Source organism: Vidua macroura, chromosome 3 (assembly GCF_024509145.1).
Source record: "Vidua macroura isolate BioBank_ID:100142 chromosome 3, ASM2450914v1, whole genome shotgun sequence".
NCBI classification, from domain to species: Eukaryota; Metazoa; Chordata; class Aves; order Passeriformes; family Viduidae; genus Vidua; species Vidua macroura.
This window is the reverse complement of record NC_071573.1, coordinates 36,647,443-36,667,316: the sequence shown is the minus strand read 5'-3', so window position 1 is coordinate 36,667,316 and position 19,874 is coordinate 36,647,443. Positions and strand designations below refer to the sequence as shown.

The following is a 19,874-nucleotide window of genomic DNA, read 5'->3' as shown; positions in this document are numbered from 1 at the left end:
CTTCTCCAAACGTTGTTCTTTGCTTTCTTAGCTGGTTGCTAGGTGTCTGGCTTGAGCATGGGTCCCTCATCTCAATCTCTTCCAAGAGGAGCAGCTCTGCATTGAAATTGTGTCTGGTCAGTAACTTTAAGCAAGAAGTTCCCTTGCAGGAGTTAATATCTGTGGTTTTACTCGTTAGGTACAAGCAACGAAGCAGTTGATGTGAAGTCACCTACATTTTGCCTATAGCAATTGATTTACCTGTAGGAAGTGAGAGAAAGTAACCAGGATACTTACTTTCTGCCTTAAGGAGGAAAAAGCAAAGAGGAAAAAAGATATCTTGAAATTTGTTAAACTTGGTTGTGGGAGAGAGGGGGTTTACTAACCCTGTCTTATGTAATGCTGAGTGACATAAGCTGTTGAGCTTAAAAAGACCAGCAAAAACTCCTGGCTGTATTTTTGTAATTACCTCATCACGCTTCTTACAAAGAGTGTGATCGTGTGCATTATTCCAGTAAATGAAGAGCCATGGTTGGAGGGTGCAGACAAAGGGCTCATACCCAGCCCAGCCGGCTGCTGCCTTTTGCCTCCCCTCCACGTGCCGCGGGGTGGCTGCGGGGGCTGCGTGCCCTTTCCCCGGGCTCGCAGGGGAGCTGTGCCCGTCCCACGGCCGCAGCGGTTTCCTGCCCCGGAGCCCGCGGCGGTGGCGGGCGTGGTCCGAGGGCGGTGTGTGCTGTGACAGTGCCGCGTGTGGCCACCGCGGAGCGTCATTCCTGCGCTACCCTGCTGCCACCGTGGCCACCGGCCTGCGGGGACACCCAGTATACCCTCTCCCTCCCTCCCCCCCCCCCCCCCCCCCCACTGCTGTGCCTGCCTTCCCTGAGCCCTGCGGGACTAAGCGGAGGGCCCGGGGCTGATGTCCAGCCCGGTGCGGTGGTGGGCATCAGGTGTAGGCCTTGCTGCCTACATCGTGTTGGTCAGTGTGGACTGTCCCATGGATGAGGGTTTCTTCAACCGTCATCTACCCTGGGGCGCTGGGCCCAGAGCTGTTGGACCTTGGATGTTATTATGGGAGGATCTTGACATAGGAGTAGCCTGGGGGCTAACTTTTCTCTTATTCTGGAAAATACAGCCTGTTAAACTCTCAGCTATCTGACCTGCAAGAAATTGATATGGACTGCTCATCCTTGGGTAGTTCCTCTTTCCTGGGAAGACACTGTCTGAATCCTCCTGCTGTCTTCTCCCAGCCTTGTATCTTATGCACACCTCATCTTTTTTTCATTTCTTCTGCTCTCAGACTCTTGCCTGTTTTCCTTTTCTCTCTGATGATTCCCATTTCTCTCTTGCACCTGAGTCCCTCTTTCTGAATTTGAACTAGGTATACATTATTCCGTAGTGATGAGTAAAACTCCCATGAGTCCTGAAACTAGAGGAAAAATAACCTGCCGTGTTTCAGTTTTAGCCTGTGGCAGCCTGGCAATCAGCTACCTACTGTGGGCACCATCCACCTCACTCTCTGCATGTCTATGCAGTGAAGAGAAAGCTGAAAATTTTGGCTACTAAAAGCAAATCTGGCAAGCATTTGCAAGGTCAGTCTTTTCCAAGGAAGAGCAAAAAATCCCAGTAGTGACACCAGCGTGGCCTCCTTGCTAAATTTCATGTCCCTGTTTCTGAGATGCAAAGAAGTTTCTTAAAAGTTTAAGAATTCTTTGAATATAGTTAAAACATATGTTCCCCATGGTCATTCGTAGAAAAATGACTGAGTCATATTTGTTCTGTTTTTCCTAAAAAATCATCTCAAGGGGCAGTGTATGCAATCGTGTGAAGAAAAGGTGTTGGCAAACTGGGAGTGACTGAAAATGTGGCCTTAAAATAGGAAGTGTTGACTAGCCATAACCAACAATGTGTGTTGATGATAATATGATAAAAATAAAAGGCTGTAGCAGGTAGGTACTAAAGCTAGAACATGCTAGAATTTTTTTTATCCCTGCAGTTTTATTTCTGCTCTGTTTTTCCAGTGTGGTCACTTGGCCAGAACAGAAAGTTATACCACCTACTCTAAGTGCATGCACATAAGGAAGAAAAGCTGAGATTTTGTGAATCATTTGATGTGTTATTCTTGGCTAAATGTCTTCAGCACTGCTTTGGAATGATGTTTGTTGTGATTTTGTTAGATTATTTTTCCTCTTTTTAGTTACTTGATTTTATTTATTTGATATTTATCCTCTTGATATTTATTTGATTTGATTGATTTGTTTGATACTGAATTTTCATTTTGTGTACAGCCTTAAACAGAAAGGCAGAAACCTGTCATAATGAGCAATCCAACAGAGATTTCTAATAACTAAGCCAAAGAAGTACCAGCTATTTTACGCTTCTGCATTTTCTGCTCTCTCAAGTGAAACAGGCATTAGGCTGTCAGGAAACTGAAAGCTGGTGCTGGCTCCGAATTGTATTTCTGAAACTGAAGTCTGTTTCTTGCATGACTTGTAACTGGTCATTACATTCACTTTTGGTTTTGTCTAGATGGTACAGCATACGCTAATTTTCTCCATTCATTTTGAATGTTTTTACAGGTCTTTAATTAATACTGTATGTTATTTGCTATGCAGGATAGCATGTTGGGGGGTGTGTAAAGAAACCCAGTTTAGCTTTTGTTCAAAGCATTTACCAAATTTGCCAAATCATGAACTGGAAAATCATGGAAACTATCTTCTGTAGAGTGATTGCTTGCAGTAATTTAGTTACAACCAAATGAGACAAAAATATGCCCCTGGGAATTGTATTTTGAGGAAAATGACCGTGTTGCAAGCAGTGAAGTACTAGCAATGAGAAGACCAGGGAATCCCCTGTTTCTGTTCCTCTGTTCACCCAGTAAATGAATCCTGGCTTGCACCAAATGGTAAATTGTGAAAGTACAGAGATGTTCACTTTGCTGTAATTCAGGGTAAATGTTTGGTACATGCCTGTAAAACTATCAATCAGTTTACTAAATACTATTTGTCTTACAGAAATGAGTAATCTGCAGCATGTTCATTTGCTCTCCCATTCATACATGTTGTGACTTCAGATGGGGAAAATTCAGTAAAGGTAACGTCTCAATTTTCTCTAAACTCTGGTTATTTAAAATTGGCTTGGGCTCACCTTTCAGTAACAAGTAAGCTGAGATGGATTGTCCAGGAGCCCAGCTATGGAGCTCAAGCAGAGGTTTGTATGTTCAAACTCAAATCTTGTGTTCAACCTTAAAGGTCACTCCTGATTTCAGTGGTTGTGATGTCAGTGGGGAAACCCTGCTGCACTTTTGTCTGTCCTCATGCAAAGGTCTAAAAACGTCAAACAAAAGCAAAGCCATTACTTAGAAAAGTTTAAGGCTACAGAATAGAAACTAACCACAGGTTCTCAGTGACTTCTAATCAACACCACATTATTTCATCAGCTCCTGCTTCTATGAGAACTTCAGTCTATTCTCAGTCACTATTTCTTTAGCTTAGATTGTTTTGGTTTTCAGCTGCTTCTTAAGAAGGTGTTTTGTTGACAAACATGGGATGATCTATTTGTTAAGTAATGGATACTACTAACACCAATGTTTAAGATGACTTCTTATCCAAAATAATTGGACAGAGTGCCCACCAAAAGTTCTTTACTAGTATTAAGTTTTGGAATTAAGTATCATGCATTTTTTCCCAAGGCTTTCCTTCTGCTTTAACAGATGAACCTAAGGTGTAAAGATTAACCATTTATGAAGGGCCAGACAGAAGTTTTGTGGCTAAGACCAGAAACTGAAGCCAAGTTCCCTGAATGTGAGACCCTTTTTCTTTAGTCAGGTTGTCTATGCCCACAGTGGGGATTCCCAGTACACAAGTTACTGTATCTGGCTAAGGACTGTTTTAAGGGTTCTGTATTTCTAGAGACTACTGACACCAGCTATTGATTTTTAACCCACTGTTTACATGATAGCCCACTATTCTTGTTGCTTTTTTATAAGCTTGCAAATTGAACAACTTTTCTTTTCAGACTATCTTCCTAACAACAATAAAAAAATCACAAATTTGTTTTCTGCTTATTTTTGTTTCTCCGTAAAAAAAATCTCACTAAGAACTTTAGCACAACCCACAGGGCCACAGAATTGCCAGATGCAAATCAACACATTATTAAGTACTCATAGGTAAGTTCTTATGTCCTAATATTGTGGGGATGAGTGAGAGTGGTAAGGAGGAATCCCAATACTTCTTGATAGTAAAACTGTAAAAAAAAAATAGGTTGACTTATTTTCTAAGGAGTATCTCCAGCAAAGGAATGGATGCTAAGTGTAGATATTTATTTTAAAATATTATTGATGTTACATGTGTGAACTGGTATATTGCTATATCTTTGTGAAAGTGTGGCAGAGTTTACAGGAAGTTTTTGGAATCCATCTCTCTTACAATACCTCAATACTTATATGAATGTTTCATTTTTAGCATGGTGGACATTTATCACTCAAAATTCCAGTCAACTCAAGTGGAAGCATTGTCTGAAAGTGAGGTGTGTGATTGGGTTCTTGTCTCTTAACTGTTCTATATTGCTGTGAATGTGTTATTGCCTGACCCCAAATTTAATATACTTATTCCTGGAATCAAACTTGTCCAGTGCAGTGAACATGCACAATGAGTGTGTCTCCAGCACCAAGAATGTGCTATTGCTTCATGAGTTTCTTAAAGCCCCCCAGATAAAACTTGAGAAACACTCAGTTGAGAGAAGTTGACATACCCCCTCCCTCTTCCAGCTTTAGGGTTGTGAATTTTCTGAAATTTCCAAATAATGCCGCTGAGCAGTCTCTGCTTGAGCATGTTATGAGCCAAGATGGAGCTTCTCTTGTAAAAGGAACCACAGAGAATTGTGGCTCCCCTCCCATCTTCCTGAGCCCAGGCCAGGAGTGTATGAAGACGCCAAACATCTGTTCATAGAGCAGTGTTGTGCGTATGGTGTTGGGGAGCTCTGGGTTGGAAGACAGCCAGTAACTTTTGAAAAAGTTGAAAGAATGGTAGGTTAAAGGCTTGTGAAGGGGAGGATATTGCAAAAGAGAAGTGGACAGGGTTGCTAGAGCATAGAATGGCTGTTAAGGGGAGGAAAAATAACCCTTTAGTAATGTATAATTAAGCAGTAGCTACTTTGCTATGTATTGTTTTTATAAACCACAATCAATTGGAGTTTTATCATTTTAGGAGGTTCTTGCTGCCACCTTCATCTCCAGCACACTTGAGTCCTTCTGGAGAGTTCTGCTTCATCAGCTGCAGTGAATGGACTGCCTGTATGTAGGTAAGGAGCCAGACACTGGTAAAGGGAGCAAAAACAACACCATATTTATTTATCCCTGTTTTTTGTTATTTCAAATTAATTACAGGGGTGTTTATGAGGTAGGGTTGTTGACCACACAAATATAGGCTGTTCATAATGTATATAGTCTGGGAGAAACTGTAATTGCTCTGCTAAATGTAATTTATTCTGTGGTTCCATTCAGCTATATATTTAATTTTATTTTTCCATTCTTCTTCTAGAGGCATTGGTAAACATTCTTCTAAGCAGGGATGGTAATGATGAGACAGTAATTGTCTAAGTAAATTATCCAAATGGCTGCTGTTTTGTTTTTTTTTGGTTTTGGTTTTTTTTTTTTTTTTTGTTTGTTTGTTTTTTGTTTGTTTGTTTTTTTTTTTTTTTTGCTTCCTATATTTCTGGTGTCCCCTGGCATCAGAACAGAAGTATATGCTAGTCCTAGGCTATGTAAATCAAAAGTCCTGTCTGCATTGCAATTAAAAACATGTCAGGTCACATGGTTTCCACTTGACCAGTTACAGCAGTGCTGTTTTGCAAATAAGGTTTTAACCGTGTTGCAAGTGTGAAGTCCTGAACTGACCAAGTCTGTAGTAACTGGGTCACCTGCCAGAGTTTTTTGTGATGTAGGTCATGGGAATATTTGCAGAAGCAAAAGTGCTGTAATTGCATAGCTGTACCAGTATTTGTGTTAACATTGAAACTTAAAGATGCATATTCAGGAGGCAGAAACAATACCATGTGTAATTAAGATATGTAAAAGGAATATAAATTCTAGTTTAAAAAAAAAAAATCCAGCAGCTAAACAACATGGATTTTTGAATTAATGTCATTATTTCAGATCTGTTTGCCAGTGGGGTTTTTGCACCCCAGGAGCACAGGCTTTGCCCACTTTTGGGCAAAAAGAATTAGGAGCAGTAGCATAAGAGAGCTCAGGAGCCCCAAAAAGAAATCAGTGCATCACATGTGAGGCTTGGGTTGCCATGTAGCCAAGGAGCTGTAGCCTTAGACACCCTGCTGTCCTGTGGAGTCAGGATGAAACCCCCCCACCCCCAAATTGTCCCAAAGCCCTGGCAGTTTCAAAATAAACAGGTGAAAAAGGTAGCACCAGCAATTCCCAGGACAGCATCTGTCATGGAATGGAATGCTGTCTTGGAAAGGAGCCTCAAGATCATCCAGTTCAACCTTTCTTGGCAAAAGCACAATCTAGACAAGATGGCCCAGTGCCCTTTCCAGCTGACTCTCAAAAGTGTCTAACACTGAGGAAAAGAAAGCTGGAATTAAAGAAGGAGTTAAGGAAAAATGGAATTAAAGCTTTCCTTGCAGCAGCAGCTTTTTCCTGGAAGCCATAGTTTCACTTGGTGGGTTGGGTAAGTTTGAAAGACTTGGGGCAGTAAAAGTATCAAGATGTGAATCAGGTCTCCCTACCAATCTCACAATTGCAACAGTCTCTGCAGGCTGTTTATAGGGAGTGTGGAGCATAATGAATACTAATTAAGAGAGGTAGCCAGTTTTACTTTAGGCAAGTGTCTCTGCTATTACCATGTCTGAATCTCCTGGAATCAGCCAGCTACAGAATTCATTGCTCTACAAGCATCCATGCCTTTGGGAACAGATTTGGTTTCTCTCTTACTGAACTATGAGTCTCTGGTATCTCTAAAATTTTGAAGTGGTATTAAATCTGGATTAGTTAACTCTCAGGATTTTGCTTTTACAGGGTAAGAGAAGGTGGTAAGAAAAACTGAAATAGCTGTATTATTTTTTTAAGAGTAACAAACTTATTTAGACCTTATTTAGGCTTTTTATCTGGTTTTCTTTTAAGCAAATGATTATGTGTATGGACAGAACCGCTTTTCAAATTCAGTGGGAACGTTGGTGTCAGTTGAATTTCAGTTACGCAGATGGTTATTTATGCAGGTTTCCTTTTAATGGGAACTCAGGAAAGGCACAGTCAACTCTCTTTGGCTCCTTTTCTTGGAGATGAGATCTGAAGATAGTGCACAGAGACTAAAGCTCTCTGCTTTGCACATGTAAATCTTGACCTCCTTGTTCTGGAAGAAGCAGTAAACCAGGAGTACAGGAGCAGTGGGGGAAGCAGGATTTGTGTGCCCAGTGAGGAAATCGTGTTTGTCACCACGAGGGGACATTTTATTGAGACACCACAAAGCCAAGAATGTTATTCACCATTACTGAGACAATGGTATCAAGGCCCTGAAGGGACAAGCTGCTGTGACAAGCTGGAGTAAAACCACTGGAACTGTAATCAGAGACTTTATTCTGAAGGCCCTCCAGTCCTTACTTTCTACTCTTTTGATACTGGAGCCCATAATGCTTATCTTAGAATCTGTGGGGCTGGTGCAATGGAAAGGTTTAGGTGGCAGGTACCTGTCTCAGCCTTTTGAGAAACAGAGAACTGAACAGGTTGACTTTTAGCACTGCTGACTTGACTTGCACCCCAGGGTCTCCCCAGGTTGGAGACTGATCAGAAGTGGAGCTAGGATATCCGTGACTTTAATAATTTGTCTTTTTTACATCTTTTTTACATCTGCCCGTTAAGGAACCTTTCCATGAAGCAGTTGCCTTTTCTTTATATTCAACTTTATACATGATATTAACCTTCATTAGACTCTGGCCCTTGTCCTAATTAATCATTTTGGCCACTGGCTGTTCTCTGTCAGCTCTTTCTTGGGTTAGGCCTTCTCCTTCCTCTGGTTCCTGCACATACTTGCCAGAAGCAGCTTGTGGTGTCTGTTGTGTTTCCATTCAACAGGCTGTGTCTAGAGCTGTTATTTCCACTGCACAGAACAAAAAATCAGTTCAGTTCCTTTTTTTTTGGATTTGTATTGCACAAGAGATCTCTTGAAGAAGTAGTCTTCCTCTTGGTTTGTTGTTCTTTTTAATTAAAAAAAATTCACACTGATATATGTATTCTTTATTTGCACACAGTGAGTAAGGTACATGGAGTATTTTTTTCAGGCATCTGAAAATGTTATGAGTCTCATGGTGCATGACACATTTACTATACCTAAGGCTCAGTATTTCAGATTGAAAACCCAGAGGTTGTTGTTTGGATTTGATCTGTTTTCAACAATATTAAGGCTCACAAGTGGAAATCCTGTGCAGGTGAATGAGTATTTATCAAACTCATTGTTACATGAGAGGTTAACCACAACATTGATTACAAAAGCAATGTCAAACTTTCCCCAGATGTCCTAAAAGCAAAATTGACAAGTCATGTAGCAACTGCCAAATGAACAAGACAATGAAATAGTAAAACTCATCACTGTTCTGGGTGAGAAATCAAGGGTTTTCAACCCTGTAATTCAGAAAGCTCAGACTAATAATGGTAGCCTTACTAAGATGTAGGCCTTATTAATAAATCTAAATTATTTTGTTGGAGGATGGCAGCAAGCTGGATGGACAGGCACAAAGTGCAGACAGCAGCGGGGTAAGCAGCCTGGTTGTGGCTTACTCCGAGCTTATTGTGGCCAACTACTGCCGGTATGGCTTTGCATGCTGAGGTGGCACCTGTGACACACAGCCCCGGGCAATCTGTAAGAAAGGGCTAATGCAGGGCCAGATAAAATGTGTAGCGGTCAATCTACAAACTGCAGGTTTGCTTTGCATGTGTAGGAGGACTTGATGTGTAGGAGGATTTGACTTGTAGGTGTAATCTTGTCCCAGAAGATGTTATGTGTTTACCTTTGGCCTGATAAATGGTGTCACTTTCTGTCATTCCTGAGTGTAATCCTTTAACTGCTCAAATCAGAACTGCAGGAGTCATTGGGCTAGAGAGTGAAAATTAAGGTGTGAGACTTCAAATTAAGAGGAGATATATCTGGTGGGACTGTACTGAAACAAGGTACCTTTTTCACCTCTTTAAGGTGGCCTTCTCACTCTCTGCAGCTCTGTGAAAGGAAGTTGTGCCCGGGTGGGGGTCGGGCTCTTCTCCCAGGCAAGCAGCAATAGGACAGGAGAATACAGTCTTAAGCAGCACCAGGGGGTGTTTGTGCTGGACATTATGAAGGATTTCTTCACTGAAAGGGTGATTAGATACTGAATTTGGCTTCTGAGGGAGGTGGTGGTGGTGGATTCACCAACCCTGGAGGTGTTCAAGGAAAGACTGCATGGGCACTCACTCCTGGTGTCTGCTTGACAACGTAAGGTTCAGTCAAAGATAGGATTCTGATCTCAAAGGTCTTTTCCAACCTAATTGATTCTGATTATTGGCTTTAGATACAGTCATCTGAGATTCTTGAAGCTCAAGGTGATGTTAAGTAGCTTAAACTCCTTGTGAGCCCTGAGGAAAAAGGGAAGTCCTGTAATAAAAATCTGGATGAACGATTGTTGTCCTCTGAAGTGGACCCAGTGCACAATGACTGGCTGGTGTGTGTTGTAGTTTTAGGGAGCAGCAGAATTACTTTAGGCATACATTGCCTATATGTTTTTATGCAGTTTTCATTATTAACTAAGGTACTCTAACAGCTTGCTGTTGCCAAAGGGACAATTGCTATCCTTCCTTCTGCCTCCTTATGCTTTGTGGCTTCCCTTTGAAAGCAGCCACAGTGATCTGGCTTACAGAGGTAATCTATTTTGAAAAAAAATCATTCTGGGCAGAAAAAGGTGGTTTTCTGCTGACTTATCTCCTTCTGCTCAGCTTGAGCTCATCTCGTCCCTAAGTTCTCTGCCTACTGCTCTGCTGCATCAGATGAATCCTCACTGTGGCATAAGGAAGGAGTTTGCAGTTTTAGTGACCACTTCAGAGGTCACTAATCAGCCTCACTGTAGTGAAAAGCTTTTATGGAAAATGAAAACACTACTCCATCTTTTTCTTTGCCTGCCAACAAACATTTAAAGTTTTTCTCTGTTAAATAATGCAACTCCCCAAACTGTGGTATATGTTTATAGCACTGAGATGAGTAGAAGGGAATAGGAAATGCTTGAGAGGGCTGGGGGAGAAAGTGCCTGAGAAGTTCTGCTCTGAGTATTAACCCTGGAAAGGAAGGAGTGTGAATTAGATGTTTCAGGGAGGTTTATCAATTTCTCAGGCTAAAAATGCAGTGTTATGCTCCATGACGTTGGCACTCTGTCAGGAAACACGTATCTCTGCCCAAATTTGTCTTCCAGAAACTTGTTCTGGCCTTGGTGCCACCACATTCCTTCCTGCTGGCAGTGTAATTTCTGTGATTGCACATGGAACTGGCTCCAGCAGAAAAACTGAGCCAGCAGAAAAAAAACAATAATTTGTTTCCTCCAGGTTACTGTTATGCATGCTCCTGTGTCTCCAAAGGAGTGCTTGGAACAGTGTGGGAATGCAGAGGAGTGAGTTGTGAGTTACCTGGATGGATGGAGACAGAGAGAGGACACTGTCTTTTTCTGACACTACCCCAGTGTTCATTTAACTATCATGGGTTTGTGCTTGGCATTTTCATGTAATGAGCTGTTCATCCCTTGAAGAAGTTGCATCACGAGTGAATAAGGCAGAAGTGTGGGAGCAAGGAAGTATCTTCTCTGATTTTTATTGGGGAAATTGAGGCTTAGAGAATTAAACAACTTGCCTAAGAGTAGAAAGGCTGACTTGCCAAGAGCCAAATTCCAGTCTCATGAATCACAGCCTTGTGCCTTATCCACAAGACCTACCTTTCTCTATTAGCATTTCCTCTCCCTCCACCCTGTTTTGAGGGAGGCACAGTAGCATTGTTCTATGTCAAACAAACTTAAGTGTGGTACAAGAACGCTTCCAGCAGCGTGATTTGAACAACCTTTGAGTTTATCATTAATCTGGAAGCCATGAGTTTTTTGAGAATGGCTTCTGCACAGGAGCCTTCCTCAGGACCAATAACCACAAAAGCTTTAACCACCAAAAGGTCTGACAGTGTTTAAGTAAGATGCCTTTGAGATTAAAAAACATACTTCTAACAGCAAAAAGTTTCTTAAGGCATAGAGGATTGGAAATTTCTAATCTGGCAGTAGGTGAGGCTTGAGATAAAGTGGACAAGAAAACAGGACTTAACTTTGTTCCTTAAGGAGAGAAGAGAATGATTTTATTCATACTATTCTTGCTCCTAGTGATGTACCTTATTAGGAGAGCCAAATGCTGAAAGTACTTTAGTGTCTTCTTAACCAGGCCAGTGACATGAGCCTTATCTTTGATCGAAGTCAGATAGCTGGGAACAGGAAATAAAGACTTAATGGTTTGCCTGTGCTGCTCTCCTGTCACAGCCAGCTTCATTGGGCAATGCCTGTGCTAAGCACCACTGAAGAGCCATGTCCTAGGCTTGACAAGTACCATGTCAAACACTCAGTCCTTTGCTGTAGGAGGTTTTAGTGCTGTTTTTTTATCCCTCCACTTTAGCCTTGTTTGTCCCATGACTTACTCCTTATAGCAATGTAGGTGTTAACTGTGTTAGCACAGCAGCCAGTGAAAAGCAGGAGGGTAGGACTTGTCTTTGGGCTTGATAAGTGGGAAGAAATGGGAACTTAAAACACTTGCTTTAACTGGAAGACAGGAAGTGAAGCACTGGATCAGACTGGCCTAAGAATTCTGGTATCTCACCTCTGGCTATAGCCAAAGTCAGCTGACAAAAATAATAGTGAAGCACCTGGCTTTTGTTATGCAATGCTGCAGGAGGGGAATTCCGTCCTGCTTTTTGCAGAGATCTGCATATACCCAAAGCTATGACATGTTCTTACACTTCATAGCAGTTGCTGGCAAGGTTTCTGTGATTGCCAAAGCTGTACTGCAATCCTCTAGTTCACCTCACTCTCCCAGGATAATCTCTGTGCCAGGGATTCCGATGGCAGCAGAGCAGAGTTGCATACAGGGTAGTCAGGAATAGAGGAATATCCTCATACTTGCACAACTTTGAGTAAAGCCTCTTTCGTTTGCTTAGGTTTTGCCTTTTTCTTGGGCAGGCTTCTTGGTTTCCATAGCATTTAGGGACATTAATCTTTTATAAAAACAGCTATGCTGGTCTTAGACTGAAAGCTCCTTTTGTTCCCACTATTGTGATTTTCCCTGGCCATTGGCTTATGGCTACTGCTATAGAAAAACCATCAAGAAAACATCTCCTTTTCATGCTGTCCTTCCTCTAGTCACTTTGTTCAGGATCTTCCTGAGCCAGATCTAGTCTGTGTATTCTGATAATGTGAGCTTATAGATTTTACACAGTGCAACTCTTCACATGGTTGGTTGTTTATCAGAAGTTGTTTTCATTTGAAGGAAGAGAGATAAAGTTTTTAGGATGGTATAAGAAGTGCAATCCATTCACATTTTTTCTTTAAAATAGTATCAAGGAGCAGTTTGTACCAAAGACCCTGCTGTGTATGTGAAATACCACCTCAATTTCAAACGTGCAATCTTAAGGATTATCTTTGAATAGCCTGTTCCTGCAAGCCCTAAGAGTTAGAGTTCAAAAGAGCTGGGGAAAAGTAGGGAATGTTTATTAATGTTTTAGTCATAACATGGTATTTGTATTGCCTGAAATACTGCCCTTAATTTCACATTGGTTTAGATTGTGTACCCTACAATAACACTTTCCTTCTGAAGAAATCAGTAGATACTTCTGTTTTGAGCCACAGTCTCCCTGATCCCCTGGTCGGTGTTTACTCAGTAGTGTCATGGGCTGGAGAAATAGGTGGGAACCAGAGACATAAACTGTATTTAGGGAAGCAACTAAATTAATTCTTTCTGAGATGTCAGTTTTTACTATCAGAGATTTGGAAAACCAGCCTGAAGATAAGTAAGGGAAAGTATTGAGTTTACCTTTACATCCAAACTCAAAACTCACATCTACAGCTTCAGCTATCCCAAAGGAATTGCAGCCCTTTCCTTTTAAAAATCCTGTCCAGGTCACTCCTGTGATCTGCAGGGATGCCCTCAAATTGGGAGCATTTCTCTGGCTGTTCAGGCCTGTGAGTAAAGGCTTGTACAAAACCAGGTGATCAAGTTAAAAACTGAAGTATCTTCTAATATGAGTTGTTGATGAGCTGATTGTTTGGATGGGGCACTTAGCAGAGAGAAGAGAGAATTCAGGTTGTGCAGTTTTCCTATTTGCTGCCTTTGTTGTAGAGCAGCACAATTTTATTTGTGGTTTCTTTGTCAGTTTGTGCTTTGTGGTCACGTGTGCTTGTGTAGGTAAAGTCTAAGTTTGATTTAAAATATTAGATCTGCTTTATTGTACGTTATCAATCATAGGGAATCCAAGAAATCCCTGAAGATGTAAAAGTCTAGTCTGAAATTCTTATACTTTAGGGCATTGCTGGTTTATATCTTTTGTGTTGTTTTGTTTTGGCTTTTTTGTGGGAAAGAAAATAAGAAATTACATTCTTCTGGCAAGAAACTAACCCACAGCCATAGAATAATTTTATTATAACATCTGAAAAATGTAGTTTTTCTTCTCTTCAATCATCTTAACGCTAATGTCACAGACATTTTGATTATCCTTTGTTCTCCCTAGGATTCTTCTATTCCAATTTCAGTTATAAGTTTGTCAGGGGTGCAACAATCCTACCATGTGACAAACCATGAATCTTTAAGAAGGAAAGTTTTGCTTGTGGGGTGGAGAAAGATAATTTTTGTTTACAGGAAATGTGAGGATAGTTGAGCAAAACTAAGGTTATAAAGAAAAGTATTGTTGAGATGGACTACAGAGCAGGAAGAAAAATAAGCATTTGGCAGCCTCTTCTGCTTAGTTACATGGATTGGTGTATAAATTTGCAGATTGTAGAACAGCATTTTCAGCTGTGCTTCATTTCTGTACATCCCAATAACCTTAGCTTTAGAAATAGCATAGTGGGGGAAAAAAGCAAAAACCTATTGGTTTTGTACCTCACTTGAGTGTTCTTTCAGGCTTTTCTTGTTATTTTATTAATCTTTCTTTTTCAGGGATACTAATTGATATAACTGCATTTTCACATGGGACAGTTTATTCCACTCCCAGATTAAAGATTTAAGAAAAAAATTAAAATTTTATTGTTAGCTAAGCAGTCTTACACCACAGCTAGGTGTGGCCTTCCTGTTCCTTTGTGTTCCTCTTTTTTCAGGTGTTTTTAATTGGCCTTCAGATTTGTTTGTTTGTTACTAACCTCTCCACCTGATCCAAACATGGGGCTGTTCCCAGTGTCCAGCTCCTTGGCTTCACCTCGGTGTGTCAGGGCCAAGCTGTGAGGTGCAGAATCTGGGATTCTCCAAAGGTTTGGTAGATTTAGAGTTGATCATTGTGACTGAATGGGCTCAGGTGATTATTTCTTACTTTACCTGCAATCTTGGTCTATCCCTAGTATGTACAGCTTAGTTACTGAATGAGAGTGGGCTGGGAGGGGCATTCAAAGCCTGTCTCGTTCCGACCCCCTGCTTTGGGCAGGAACATTTTCCCGTAGACCAGGCTGCTCCAAGCTCCATCCAGCCTAGCCCAGAACACTTCCAAGGATAGGGCATCCCCTGCTTCTCTGGCTCGGCTTGTTCCACTGCCTCACCACCCTCACAGTAAAGAATTCCTTATCAGTATCTAATGTAACCCTGCCCTCTGTCAATTTAAAGCCATTCCTACTTGCCCTGTTGCTACAGGCCTTGGTAAAAGTCTATCGTTGTCCGTCTTATAAACCAAATGAGGGGCTCAGGTAGGCGCTGGAAGGCTGCGGTACAGTCTTCCCTAGAGCTTTCCCTTCCCTGGGCTGACCACCAGGCTCTACGCAACCGAGAAAAAGACGGATAAGGAGAGCGATTGGTCTCTCGAGGCTGACAGAGCGGGAGTGTCGGAGCGATGTCCTGCGAGAGCGAGGGTACGGAAATGAAGCAGGCTCTCGCTGTACCTGCCCTGCTCTGAAAGCAGAGGAGCTGAACTTTTTCCTTCGTACTTTTGGCTACCGGGCAGGGCAGGACCGGAGGACAGACTTGTGCCTGCCCTCCCCGCGGAGCTGCAGTCCCGGAGCGGGGTCTGTCGGTGCCGGGGCGGGGCGGGGGGCGGCCCCGCACCGCCCCGCAGTTCAGCGCGCACGTCCGCCCGCCCGCCCCACGGGAAGTTCCCCCTGAAAAGGGCGGCGAGCCCGGCAGCCGCGGCCGTCCGTGTGTCTCTGCGAGGTGCGCGGCCCGGGCCGGAGCCCCGCGGCGCAGAGGCCGGAGCGGAGCTGTCAGCATGGCCGGTGAGCGGCGGGGCGGGGCGGGGGGCGCGGGCGGCGGCCCCGGGGAGCTCCGGGGGGCTCCGAGCACTCTCCGCCCTCCCACGCTGGTCACGTCGGGTGTTTACGCTTCGAGGCTGAAGCGGCGATGGGTTGTTCGGATGAGTCGCGACGGGATCTTATGAGGCTGTTTGATTTCAAGTGGATTTCTTTGGTCTTAAAATTGTGGAGTGGGAGCGTTTCGGTGTTAAATAAGCGCGCGGGTCTCTGGGATGGAGACAGCAGGCTGAAGGTCGGGTCGTGCTCATCAGGATCCCTTTCTCATCGGAACTCGGCTGTGAGAATGTAATTGAATGAGAAATAGTGATGGCACAAATGCAAAGTAATGCGGATAAGAGATCGTGCTTTGAATAATTACAACAAAATGCACAATTAAGTTTCTAGAGGCTAAATTAAACCGAGTTTGTCATCCTTTCGGGAGGTGTCTCTCTGGTATCTTCCTTAGGGTTAAAAAAACCCCCTAAATTTAAAACTTGGCTATACTAATTAGAATAGTATTTCTAGGCAAAGCTGCTTTTCAGAACATAAGTGTGTGTTCTGTTCCCACTTAGCAAGGTATGAACTTTCACTCCCGATAAATATATAGGTGCACTAACTATCAACATGGAGAGAAAACAGCTGGGCTTGTGCTTTAAATGTTATGATGCATTTTAAAGTGGCAACAACGAAGCAGGAGAGAGCATTTTCGGGTTTGTTTGTTTTGTTTTTGGTTTTGCTTTTTTTTTTTCTTCGTGTCTTTATGTATTTTCAGTGTAATTAGGAACCAGATAAGGAATTTTTTCAGCGGGAGAATTTTATAACTTCCTGGTACTAGCTAGCTTTTGTCGGTTATTTTTTTTTCTTTTGGTTGCCGTTTTGTAATGTAACACGATAGTAAAAAGGAAGTTCGTGAGCATTGTTTCGTCTCTGTTAAAATTTGTGCCGTTTATGGAGCCGTAGGTAGATTACTGCTTTTTCAAATCAAATCGTGTTATGTTTCCAGTTACTTTTCCTTAAATTGGGGTGTGCTATAACAAAGCTTTCGCCATCCTCCCGCTTTGCCTGAGGTGGTGCAGAAGGTTACAAGATAGATTCTTGCTTTTTAGAAGTGACAGACTTCGTGCCACCAGGGATTTGACAGAGTTCAGAGCAGTGACATCAGAGTTAAAGAGCCATGCTTCTCCCATCTGTGTCTCATTGCAGTCACCTCAGGCTGGAGGGTTTCGGGTGATACTTTCACATCTTCCACAAAGACCCACAGCTGCTCTGCTTTCACACGCAGATGTTGATGGAGAGTCTGTTCACCGGGCACTCCTGGCCGTGCAAGAAAATGACAAATTAGGCAGTTCCTCAAGAGCCTGCTTGCTTGGAGCAAAGGAATGAGACAGAACCCTTGATCGGGTTGTCACTTTGCTTGGTGGCAGCATGTCACAGTTCCTCCCCCATGGCACCGGCAGTGTTAAACTTCAAACTATCACAGGTTTCTTGTCATGGAGAGGTCTGATGGAAGTCTGTTCTGAGTTTTAGGGATTGTCCTTTTGTTCTTCTTTGTATTGCTCAAAATGTGAGAATAAAACACCCTTCAATTCTTGAATGAGCATAACTGGCTGAACTCTCACAGCTGACACTGCTTCTACCTCTTTTCCTTGCTGAACTCTCGGAGCTGTCATTGCTTTTGCCTCCTTTCCTTGCATATATAATTGGGACACTTGGTCTCCTATATTCTCTTTAAAATTATTCAGTGTTGTATTCAGGGCAGGAGGGGGAAAAAGCAATTCAATAACAAAAAGAATGACAGGCATGTGATAATGTGTAGCACAATGTTTCTATTGCTAGCATGTGTATAGGCAATTAGAATTAATTACAAAGACAAATTAAACTCTTAAGAACTTAGATGTAGGATTAGCTAGATTTTTTTTCTTCCATTTCGAATGCTTTATGGAGTAGTTGTGGGCAGGCAGGTAATAAATAGGAATAGCTGTGTGTTTCTCTTGTAGAATTAGTGAGAGTTTGGGTTTTGGCATATCTCACATTTGTTTGACACAAAGCGAGACCTGAGGAGGGCAGGTTTGTAGTGTCTGTGTGGGAGCTAACAGACCTCTGTGTGTGTGAGAGAGCAGGTTGTGACATAGTTAAGCTGTGCCACTTCACAAGCACATTGCTGATTTACAGAAATAGGGAACACCGGACACTTGGCTGTAGAGTGCTGGTAATACCTCTCATTCTCACAAGCACTTCTGTGTGTTTCCTCTCTACACAAAACATGACGACACTGATAATCACGGCAGAGATGATAATGTGATTCTTGAATAGAGAGAGAGGCAGCCAAGACAAAATGAAATTTAATGTTTAATCTCTGGATGCTGCCGCATCACCGAACTTTACTTTCCCACAAACACACCTGTTGCTGAGCGGTGAGTTTACCTTCAATGACATTTGTTTCGACCACAGCCCTGTAAAGATCACTGAGCCCAGACTCTTAAAATAAAGGGCTCTTGAGAGGTGAGAAAATAGCCCTTTCAAGCAAGTGTTGATGGAACATGAAGGGAAATTGTTGGTTAAAGGAGCAAGAGTTAAAGACCTCAAGTGATTGTGCTCGTGTAGTTTTGAGCAGTGAGGCTCTGGCTAGTTCTGCCAAATACAAATTCTGACCTGCACCCATGTGCAGGTCTGTGGGTATCCTGCCCATCTGGTTAGCAGCTATGTAAGCATGAGAATCTCCCAGATTAGTGCCAGATTAGCAGGCACTTTGCTGTAATGTGGTCATTTTAACTTGTAAAACAGATTTTTAATATAGTATATGGATACGTGTCTGTATTTGTACTGATCAGTGCAATAGCATAGGCAAGTTGAAGTGTGAAAATTAAAATAGCCATACACAGATGCGTGAGCATGGTTTTGCGAGAGGCTGACTTCTGCTCTCCCTGAAACCAGCTTTACGTCATTTCTAGGCTTTTTTTTTTAATCAATGCCTGCCTTCCCCTTCCCTTTTTCTTGTTTTCCAGAAAGAGAAAATATGCAAAGCTCATCTAAAGAAGAGTTAGCTAAAGGGCTGGGGGAAAAGGGACCATCCTCCTGAGGAACTGCACCTAGGCTGGTGGCTAATGTGTATTTAATGTGACAGCTCATGGCTTGTGATCAGAAAGTTATTGAAAATCTACCTGATGGGAGGTGATCAGTTTAGAAACTGCATTTTGACTGACTGTTAGAAAGGTCCATAAAGAGTCCTGAGCCACAGTTCCCAAAGGTTTTGACCCCAAACACAGTCTCAAGTGGAAGTGCACTGTGCTTTTGAAGGTTTTGCAGAGGCTCCAGTTGTTGAAGACCATCCCAACATAAGAGCTGCTCTCACATGGTGGCAGATGCAGTTCCACCCTTGCTTGTAGGTGTGTGACAGATAAATGTGCATTCGGGTCAGACTGAGGTGATATCTCAGATGTTGTTCTCTCCATCCATCCCTTCTCTGCTGCTCTTGATTACTTTATCTCTTAGATGATAATATTTTCCTACTTTGGGTATGAGCTGCTGCAGCACTGGAAATCTTTTGTGATCAACAAATCCCAGGCATAAAGTTCACACTTTGTGTTGGCAGGGGTGCCTAAACCATTGTAGGTGTAGCAAAAGAGAAGGCTTTATTATGGAGTTAGGGTTGGAATCCACCTCTGCCAAAACCCATGTGCTGTGGATTCACAGGCAGCATAGACCTTGGGCAAAAGGAAGTAGGGGTTCTTTTACCCTTTCAGCACTTTCAATATATTTAATAACTGTTTTACTTATTATGTTGAAGTCCAAGCACATTTTTTTTCAGCGCTGTGCCATAGGATATTGTCTCTCCTGTTTATTATGCTCAGCCTTGCTTGAGGAGGATGCTATTATATGAAGATGACAGGGAGCTCAGTAGACATTTCCATAAGCTACGTTCTTCTGATTGTGTAGCACTGTAATGATTCAACTTCAACAATATTTACTTAGCCTCTGTTGTTTGTTTTTCACATGCCATCCCACTGTTGTCACTGTTTGATGTTCTCAGTGAGATATATGAAATAGCTTGTTACTGTCTGTCAGTAAAACATCACTTGAAAAGTACTTGGACTCTTGCTAAGTTAATGCCTTTCTAACCACCCCATTTAAGAGTTCTGCTGTTTCTTATTCTCAGCTATCACTCTGTGTTTCCTAAAAACCTTCCTTCTGACAACTGCCCAATAGCTTTTCTGAGGTTTCATTGTCTGAGGAGATACTGCAACTAGAAACCAGCCCCATGGGAGATGGGCAGCTCAAAATGTAGAATTCAATACGAGCAATCAGGAATTTTTTGAGCTCACAGTGATAATGAGCTTCCACCCAGTAGGAGCATGGGTTTTTTTTGCATAATTTGAATAGTTTCTGCTGCACTGTGATAGGAGCTAAATCAATGAATTCTGAGCAAA

At 42.3% G+C, this 19,874-nt stretch overlaps 1 protein-coding gene across 2 annotated transcripts in view; it reads left to right on the top strand.

Annotated features, from left to right (window-relative positions):
- The first annotated feature begins 5,234 nt into the window (after window positions 1–5,234).
- Window positions 5,235–19,874, top strand: part of REL (REL proto-oncogene, NF-kB subunit) — a 39,593-nt gene continuing 24,953 nt past the window's right edge. Inside the window, exon 1 of one of the 2 annotated variants that reach the window (XM_053972471.1) lies at window positions 5,235–5,277. In XM_053972471.1, coding sequence (XP_053828446.1) covers window positions 5,259–5,277 — 19 coding nt within the window. In that variant the 5' untranslated portion in view covers window positions 5,235–5,258. Of the gene's footprint in view, window positions 5,278–15,361; window positions 15,433–19,874 lie in introns of those variants that run through there. The other variant, XM_053972472.1, reaches the window with a different exon arrangement.